General features: G+C 41.2%; 1 protein-coding gene across 1 annotated transcript; it reads left to right on the plus strand.

The window, feature by feature from the left end:
• Positions 1-9,099, plus strand: mad2l1bp (MAD2L1 binding protein). The gene is made up of 3 exons (XM_062994959.1): positions 1-349; positions 6,155-6,414; positions 8,185-9,099. The coding sequence occupies exons 1-3, from the start codon at positions 4-6 to the stop codon at positions 8,713-8,715; spliced, it is 1,137 nt and encodes a 378-aa protein (XP_062851029.1). The 5' UTR covers positions 1-3; the 3' UTR covers positions 8,716-9,099.
• Positions 9,100-10,144: the final 1,045 nt, after the last annotated feature.

Below are 10,144 nucleotides of genomic sequence, written 5' to 3' on the forward strand. Positions count from 1 at the left end.
GACATGGATGAAGAGGGATTTCAGCCGAACAGCGCTGCGTGTAAAATCATGACTGTTAACAATCCCGATAGTTGTAGTGAAAGTAGAATCCATGTGACACGATGTAGTGATCAGAGTGAGCGGGAAGCTGAGGCAAACCGCTGCGCTGGACAAAAACAAGTGTGTGAGTTTTCCGCTGTTGCTAATGACGGATCTAACAGTAATACTGCCTCTGCTCACCTCCCTGCTTCTTCTAATGCTGGAATGAACGATCAGATTCACCATCATGCAGCGGATATCAGACCAGAAGCACTGGACGGTGTGGAAACACAGGATAGCACTGTAGCAGCACACAACCAACACCAAACTGGTAAGTTATAATTCATCTATACAGCTGGTACAGCTTTTTACACAACGTGCAACACCACTAATGACCAAACCGTCTGTATTTATATGTCAAGTTGGTGTTACCTACAATATACGTTAATGCATACAAGTTTGTAGGTTGTGAGTAGGTTTGGCACCATCACATAGCATACATTTACATGGGTTTGGTGCCAACATAACCTACACATTACTTCTGACAACCTTTCCTAAAGTAAAGCTATTGTTCTCGATTAACAGGTTAGAAATTAACATTTGGTCAGTTCATGAATACAAAGGTTTGTCTGCTCCTTTGATTTTGTCAAAAAAAAGTTTTTGACACAAAAATGTCTATTTTATTCTCATTAACTGCTTTATCCTGGTCAGAGTTGTGCTAGGTCCAGTTTCACCAGGGCTTTGGCCACCCTATATCTTGCCCCTTACAATGTTTCTTAATATTCTTGAAATATATTGATAGTATTATGTGATGTACATGGTTTATTTATTAGGATTTTAACATCATTTACATTACATTTTAGGCATTTAGCAGACGCTTTTATACAAAGCGAGTTACAATTTAAGCAACTGAGGGTTAAGGGCCTTGCTCAGGGGCCCAACAGTGACAACCTGCCAGTGGTGGGGTTTGAACCGGGGACCTTCTGCTTACTAGTTCAGTACCCTAACCGCTAGGCTACCTTAACTGCCCTGTCATGTTTTACACACTGTGGTTACATTCATGATAGAAATGTTAATTATTAGTTACACAAGATTCATCAGTTCACAAGTTTAATGTCAAACAGTCATGGACAATTTTGTATCTCCAATTCACCTCACTTGCATAGGGCGGCACGGTGGCTTAGTGGGTAGCACTGTCGCCTCACAGCAAGAAGGTCCTGGGTTTGATCCCCAGGTGGGGCGGGTCTGGGTCCTTTCTGTGCGGAGTTTGCATGTTCTCCCCGTGTCCGTGTGGGTTTCCTCCGGGTGCTCCGGTTTCCTCCCACAGTCCAAAAACATGCAGCCAGGCTAATTGGAAACACTGAATTGTCCTATAGATACCTAGCCGCTAGATGCACAAACCAGTGCGTTGTAGTGCCGGTACCAAGCCTGGATGAAATAGGGAGGGTTGTGTCAGGAAGGGCATCCGGCGTAAAAATTGTGCCAAATCAATGCGGATCATGATCCGTCGAGAGCCGACCCCGCAACCGAACGGGACAAAGGCCGAGGAAGAAGAAGAATTCACCTCACTTGCACGTCTTTGGACTGTGGGAGGAAACCGGAGCACCTGTAGGAAACCCACGCAGACAAGTGGAGAACATGCAAACTCTTTCCAAAGGACCTTCTTGCTGTGAGGCAACAGTGCTACCCACTGAGCCATCGTGCCGCCCGCTGTACATGGTTGGATTGCTCTCTGATGCACTTTTCATGGAGTCATGATCCATACAAGGACTGAGCTTTTATGATCATACTTGCAATATCTTGCCTATGCTTTTTGTAAGACTCAGGACTTAATTAGCAAGAATGTACAATTGCCAGACAGGATATTACCATTTGTAAAGGTACAGAGCTGGTAATTGCTACACTTCACCATTTGTCAGCTCTTACTGTCTGAGGCAAATCCACATCTAAACAATGAATTTCCTAGGCCCATTCACACTTGACTATACCATTGATCTAACTGTATAAATAAGTTTCCTTTTTGCTCATTACTACAGATGGTTTAGACATGCTTCTCTGCCCAGTCAGTAATAAATTATATATTGCATCAAATTTTGAGTTATGAGAGGAATGGCAATCCGTTAACAAATAATAACATAATTAACAAATCATGAAAGCAGTTTTTAGTTTCAATAAAAATTTACTTAAATATATGACATGCTAGTTAATTAAGTGCTTTAATAAATGTGTAGGTCATTTGAAATGTAAGCATGTACTCTAGGGCTGCCACGATTGGTCGACCTAGACGATGATGTCAACGCTAAAAAATGCGTCGACGTCAATATGCATCGTGTTTAAAACGATGTTTCTAAATGATCCCTTTTAATTTCTACAATGATTGCCCTCAGCACTACTTGCTGCGTACATGACCCGAGTTGTATTTGGTCCAGTCACTGGTTGGCGGCATTAAGCGCAGTCTTAAAAAATGTCGTCTGCAGCAGTCAGAGGCCGATTGTAGAGAACTTTCAAAGAAAAGTTTTCCCAAATCATCAAAAGTTTGGTGATACTTAAAACTGGCACAAAACTAAAATGTGGTTTGTACACTGTGCAAAGTTTGATGGTACCACAGCAGCACTAGCACCATGTTGCACGTCTATATTGTTTCATTACGCTACGGAGATCTTGGAATACCATATTTCTTAGTGAGTTCAGTTAGACCGCCGCACATTTTTGCGGTTTTCGTGGCGCTCAAAGTGCAAAAAGCTTCTCATGTGAATGCGCCAAAACACTCACCACTTTGTTTACATCGCTTAGAATGTGAAGTACGTTTTGGGTGAATGTGTAGGTTAGAGTCTGGGCTCATCCTGTCGTTACTGTACGTTGAACTTAATGAGATGTGGCTACATCTAACTATTTTATTTCTGCTATAAGTTTAAGCACTTTGCTTTGTGTACAGAATGCCATAAACACGTGCTGCACTTGTTTAATATGGAGAACTTGAGAATTATAATATGGACATAAACCCTGATTACATTTAGTTTTGTGTTATATTATTATGCCGTACAGTTTGTTGTTAAAATAAAAAAAGCATACATGAGATTCTGAATAAAAAATTTTTTGGAGGAAACTAATAGTTTAAATTAATCTAGGGCTGAAACAATTACTCGAGTAATTCGATTACTAAAAATCATCAATGCAAATTTTTCGCATCGAGGCATCGTTTAATCCATACAACTATATACAGCTCACGGTGTTTCGCACTTTTGCACAACGCGTTCACGCTGTGGACAGGTGACGTGAAGAAGCCGAGGGCTGCGTCCAAAATCTCATACTTAAACAGTACTTAACAGGACTTAATCCGGGTACTTTTCACGTACAGTTGTACTTTTCACGCTCGCTGCTCCTGCGTACTGTTCAGTATGAAAGTGCGATTTCAGACGCAGCCGAGATTTGATAGCGCGTTCTGCAAAATAGAGAGAGAGAAAATAGCGAGGGGCGAACAGACGAGAAAACCACAGAAAGTTTAAGATCATTTTAAGCTTAAAAAACAAACAAAAAAACCCCTGAAAAGTCAGAACAACATCCACACCACCAGAGCGACGTGTTGATACTAGTGATCGACCGATATGGGTTTTTTAATGGCCGATGCCGATACCGATATTTAGACGAAAGAAGTGGCCGATGGCCGATATATAAAGCCGATAATACCATTTTTTTTACAACTAAAAAATACAATAATAATAATAATAATAATACAACAAAACAGAATTAATGATCTTAAATAAACATTTATTTATCACTGTATATTCTTGTTTGCTCTTTTGGCCGTTAAAAAAATTAATTAAAAAAAATAAAAACTTTAAATAAAATACAAATTATTTCAAAGGTTTCAGTGCACTTAACATACACAAGCAGATAGCAGAATCTTTTTGTTTTTAAGAATGAACAAACATGCCGCTCAGGTGGCGCAGCGGTAAAAAGACACGCGCTGCAACCAGGGCTGGATTTCGAAGGAGCGTCGTTTCGAATCCAGCTCTGCCTTCACGGTCGAGGCTGGGCGGCTATGGACAACGATTGGCCTGTTGTCCGGGTGGGGGGCGGGACTTGAGACCGTAGGGGATGCTCTCTCAGGAATGGGGCGGTTGCGCCCTCTGCTGGCTGGTTGGTGGCGCCTGTATGGAGACGGGAGGGGGTGCGGCGGAGTGTGTGATCCTCCGTGCACAGTACTCTGCCACGCTACACTCGTCAAGTGTGGGTGATAAGACAGTCGATTGGCTGTGCACGTTTCGGAGGAGGCGTGGAACGGCCTCTTCAGCCCCAATCAGGAGCAGGAATCCGCACTAATGAGAGGATGATAGATGGGATGAAATTGGACGCACTAAATTAAAAAAAAAAAAAAAAAAACCTAACAAAAAAAAACAATGAACAAACATGCTTAGTGAAGACAGTTGCACATAGAAAAACTTCTTTTAAGGAGCCATTATTTAAGCACCAAACTGTGTGTGCATTGTGTTTGAGCATTTAGATAAGTAATCAAAATATAAATAAAATATTAACAAAAATATTTGTGAATAAAAAATAATGAAGTTAAAGTAAAATATTTGGGAAAAAAAAGGTTGTAAACCCTGTCCAAGTCAAGAGCAGCAAATTGTAGGAAACAGTTTCCAGTCTTGAAATAAAATGGCAATATCCTCACTGAATGTTTTCTCAGCCTCTCTTTTTTAGTAGTCCCAGTCTAAAAGCAGCAAGTTGTAATGCAGGAAACAAAGTTTCTCTGCATTTTCTCCAGTGAGCCTGTTCCTTTTCTTCTCATAAATGGTCCCAATCTCACTAAAAATTCTCGTTCTTGTGCATTCACTGATGTCTGCCTGGAGAGTGGCAAAATGGACACACGGGGCGCTCTAACAACAGCCAGACCAATGACTGTATACAGTCACTGAGCTGACGGAGGCAATGTTTAAATATCGGCCGATGCCGATTATCTAAAAAAATGCCAAAAATCGGCCCGATTAATCGGCTGGATCACTAGTTGATACTCTGACTTTTCTTCATTGTAACCACCACAGGCTTTTTCGAAGGCTTAGGTGAACACACATGTACACACACACAAACACCAAATCTACCTCATCTAGGAGATACAATCCTGACAGAACCTCTTACAAACGCCACAAAGCCTCCCAACAAAATATTAAAGCTTTATGTTATGCGTGAGCTGTAGCTGAAACTTTTAGTTCTGAAAGTTTCACAAATTAGAGGCTTATGTTTATGTATTATTGTTTATTATTATTTATGCCTTAGTTTTAGGTTGCCTGTTTACATTTTTAAAGTTATTTGATTTATTTTTGATGTATTTGTTTTTGCATTTCCAAAATGTTCTCTTTAAACTGTCCTGTATGCAAGGAATAAAAATGTTTGTTTTAAGAGACGCATCTTATTTAATCTTATATGTATTTATTTTTGCTCTTTATTAAGGCAAAAGTATTTCTTATCTGATTACTCGATTAATCACTGAAATAATCGAGAGAATACTCGATTACAAAAATAATCGATAGTAGCAGCAGCCCTAGATTAATCGACTAATCGATAAAATAGTCTATAGACTAATTGATAGAAAAATAGTCATTAGTGGCAGCCCTAATGTACTCACCAATGAAAGTATAAGCTGTGATTTCAAAGGTTTGTGCTGACAAGCAGCAAACAATACAGTGTAGTGTGAGTATTGAACTTGTAAGTATTGAGTTATTATAGCCACATAAAATCACATTGACAATATTCAATCATCAGGCATGTAAGGATGTAATAGTATTTGTTACAGTGTCTCATTTAGTGTGAGATTTAACCCAGCAGTCTTGTTGTCTTGATGATGATGATGATAAATATTTTGATTAAAATATACACAACACTGCACAGCAGTCAACACATACATTTTACATCAGCCTTGCAGCGGATAGGTGCCCTGTCCAGGGTGTTCCTTGCCTTGCGCTCAGTGTTCCCCGGTGAACCCGCTGTAACCATGACCAGGATAAAGCAGTTAATGAAGACAAAAAATTGCATAAATTGGGCAAAAATTACGTTTAAGAAGGGTTGCATTAGATTTTTATTAATAAATAACAATGTATTGTGCTGAATGCATTTTTTTATTGCTTTTTTGGAACAGATATGGTCGGGTCGTGGCAGTCTGATTGTGGGCAGGTGTCAGTACAGCAGCCTGTCTGCGATAATGACCATGAGGAGCTTGAGAGGAAAGCCAGAGAGGAGGGTCGTGTAGACGTGGTGTTTCCCGGCAGCGTGATGCAGGATGGCTGCTGCAGATTTGTTTGTGAGCTCCTTAAATGCATACTCTATCAAAGACAACAGCTTCCTATGACCTACGACCAAATGGTGTTCTTCCAGAAACAGCAGTACGCATCCAAACAGGTGAGAGTCTGCTCAGAAAAGATCATTTTTAATGCATGAGTTTATTGAATAACATTAAAAATAACTTTTTATATATATTTTAAATAGAAATCTGGATTGCGTACAGAGAGTCACGCACTGATCTGTTATCCCCCGTCTCTGTTCAGACACATCGATCAGCCAGCAGAGGTTGTAATTGCATCAGTTATGAGGAATTTCCTCAACAGCCTCTGAAATTAATTATGAAGTATCCATTCAAACCCCTGTGATGGTCTGGCGCCCTGTGCAGGGTATTTCTGCCTTGTGCAGAGTATTTCTGCCTTGTGCAGAGTGTTTTCCAATGTAACCATGTACATGTAGGGTTAAGGTACTGGACCAGTGATCAGAGGGTTGCTGGTTCAAGCCCCACCACTACCAGGTTGCTGCTGTTGGGCCCTTGAGCAAGGCCCTTAACCCTCAATTGCTCAGACTGTACACTGTAACTGTAATGTAAGTCGCTTTGGATAAAGGCGTCTGCTAAATGCTGAAAATGTAAATGTAACCAGACTCACCGCGACTCGCTGTTGATGAAAATGGTCAGCTGGCAACAAGTTATTTAACCCTAACTGATGCAGTAGTGAGTAGCTTCTCATTTGGTAAACAACCATGTCGAAAGACACATCCTGTGGTCGTGGAAAAGATGTTCATCTGTTTCAGAAGGGTCAAATTATTGGCATGAAAAGCAGAGAAAACATCTAAGGAGATTGCTGAAACTACTAAAATCGGGTTAAGAACTGTCCAACGCATTATTAAAAAGTGGAAGGACCGTGGGGAAACCGTCTTCGAGGAAGGAATGTGGTCGGAAAAAAAATCTTAAATGATTGTGATCGGCGATCACTTAAACGTTTGGTGAAATCAAATGATAGAAAAACTACAGTAGAACTCAGGGATGTTTAATAGTGAAAGTAAGAGCATTTCCACATGCACAATGCGAAGGGAACTCAAGGGATTGGGACTAAACAGCTAAGTAAACCACTTGTCAGTGAGGCTAACCGGCAAAAACGGCTTCAATTTGCTAGGGAGCATAAAGATTGGACTCTGGAGCAATGGAAGAAGGTCATGTGGTCTGATGAGTCCAGATTTACCCTGTTCCAGAGTGATGGGCGCATCAGGGTAAGAAGAGAGGCGGCTGAAGCGATGCACCCATCATGCCTAGTGCCTACCGTATACAAGCCTGTGGGGGCAGTGCTATGATCTGGGGTTGCTGCAGTTGGTCAGGTCTAGGTTCAGCAACGTTACGTGCCCAAAGAATGAGGTCAGCTGACTACCTGAATATACTGAACGACCAGGTTATTCCATCAGTGGATTTTTTCTTCCCTGATGGCACAGGCATATTCCAAGATGACAATGCCAGGATTCAATGCTAGGCTTAAACTGTAAAAGAGTGGTTCAGGGAGCAGGAGACATCATTTTCACACATGGATTGGCCACCACAGAGTTCAGACCTGAACCCCATAGAGAATCTTTGGGATGTGCCGGAGAAGACTTTGCGCAGTGGTCCAAATCTCCCATCGTCAATACAAGATCTTGGGGGAAAAATTAATGCAACTCTGGACAGAAATAAATGTTGTGACATTGCAGAAGCTTGTGGAAACGATGTCACAACGAATGCGTGCCGTAATCACAGCTAAAGGTGGTCCAACGAAATATTAAAGTATGTGATCTTTTTTTTAGGCCAGGCAGTGTATGTACACATTAAAAAGTTTGCTCACTTGCACTTAATTAAATTACTATTTACATTTGTTCCCAAAGCCAGAAGAGGCAGCAGTCAGAAAACCCACCAAGACAACAGGAGACTCGAATTGGCAGAGGTGTCAGCGCACACTGCGAGAAGTGGATGAAGTGCTGAGCAACCTGGAGGCTTTTTTTTCCCTCAGCTACGTTCCCAGAGTGCTGTTCATCCTGGGTGGTTCTATCGTTCTTCCCACTGAGTTATACGAGATCAACATGGAGGCTTTGGAAGTAGGAGGAGGTGACAAGAATTTGAGGACTTCTGTGTGTTTGAGGCAACTCTTCCGCACCCTCTTTGTAGCAGATTTGCTTTCTGATGTCAAACCGGTCCGCCTTATGGCAACCACAGTCATGGCTTTCGGGCATCGGGACTGTAGTGTGGAATGGTTCAAGCCGAAAGTTGACTTCCGAGTTCCCACAAGGGTGAAAAGGCAGGTGATAACATTAGCCAGCCATGCTTCTGTAAGTAGCCCAGAAAGTGGGCACACCAGAGACTGGGAGGATTATATATGGTTTCAAGCACCTGTGACTATTAAGGGTTTCTGTAAATGACATTAGCGCTCAGGGATTTTAGGGATTTATTAATTACACCAAAATTCATATTTAGGGATGCATATCTCAAACAATGAGTCAGTTTTGTAGGTTTCATTACTTTTTTAATGAAATGTCATTAATTCACCTCAGATAATTGCTAAGCAGTTATTATTATTGTGGGTATGTGTGTATGTGTTTCTACTTCATTTTAGTTACATTTTATTAAGATCAATGTATGTCTTTATTGCAACAAAAATGCAATTTCAACGGGTTCCTTATCTCTCCATTGAAGAATTATGTGTAAGACTTGTGTAAGTCTAAATTATTTTAATACAGATGTTTGAATTTTTAAACCTCTTTTATACATGGTCTTTGCCTTCATTAAAATTTGTTTCATGACAAAATCCTATAAAAAAACTGTGTAAATATGATTATATTATACTGTAAAGTATGAATTTAGGCACTCGGGAGGCACAGCAGTAAATTGCACTAGTCCACTACTGCTGGATTACAGGGTTCGAATCTCCAGCAGGATTGGGGCTGAGGCCCCATAATAGATTGGTGCCCTGTCTGGGGTGTGTTACTGCATTGCACCCTGTGATTCCAGAGAACAAGACCCACTGCAACCCTGACCCGGAAAAAGCACTGGTAAAACATTGCGTGATTAAACTGTGTAATGTAAGCTCCTACACTCACTGTCCATTTTATCAGCTCCACTTACCATATAGAAGCACTTTGTAGTTCTATTCAGTTCTAATTACTGACTGTAGTCCATCTGTTTCTCTGCATGCTTTGTTAGCCCCCTTTCATGCTGTACTTCGAGAGTAGGTATTATTTAGGTGGTGGATCATTCTCAGCACTGCAGTAACACTGACATGGTGGTGGTGTGTTAGTGTGTGTTGTGCTGGTATGAGTGGATAAGACACAGCAATGCTGATGGAGTTTTTAAACACCTCACTGTCACTGCTGGACTGCGAATAGTCCACCAACCAAACATATCCAGCCAACAGCTCCTCGTAGGCAGCGTCCTGTGACCGCTGATGAAGGTCTAGAAGATGACCAACTCAAACAGCAGCAATAGATGAGCGATCGTCTCAGTCCAGCAGTGACAGTGAGGTGTTTAAAAACTCCATCAGTGCTTCTGTGTCTGATCCACTCATACCAGCACAACACACACTAACACACCACCACCATGTCATTGTCACTGCAGTGCTGAGAATGATCCACCACCTAAATAATACCTGCTCTGTTGTGATCCTATGGGGGTCCTGACCATTAAAGAACAGGGTGAAAGCAGGCTAAAAAGTATGCAGAGAAACAAATGGACTACAGTCAGTAATTGTAGAACTACAAAGTGCTTCTATATGGTAAGTGGAGCTAATAAAATGGACAGTGAGTGTAGAAACAAGGAGGTGGTTTTAATGTTATGCTTGATAAGTGTATATTG

Source organism: Trichomycterus rosablanca, chromosome 5 (genome assembly GCF_030014385.1).
Source record: "Trichomycterus rosablanca isolate fTriRos1 chromosome 5, fTriRos1.hap1, whole genome shotgun sequence".
Taxonomy (NCBI): Eukaryota; Metazoa; Chordata; class Actinopteri; order Siluriformes; family Trichomycteridae; genus Trichomycterus; species Trichomycterus rosablanca.

Excerpts from the sequence above, each read along its gene's own strand:
- mad2l1bp (XM_062994959.1), top strand. The coding sequence starts at position 4 with ATGGATGAAGAGGGATTTCAGCCGAACAGCGCTGCGTGTAAAATCATG. Across the intron at positions 350-6,154 it reads ACACAACCAACACCAAACTG|ATATGGTCGGGTCGTGGCAG; the intron begins GTAAGTTATAAT and ends TTTTTGGAACAG. Across the intron at positions 6,415-8,184 it reads AGCAGTACGCATCCAAACAG|CCAGAAGAGGCAGCAGTCAG; the intron begins GTGAGAGTCTGC and ends TTGTTCCCAAAG.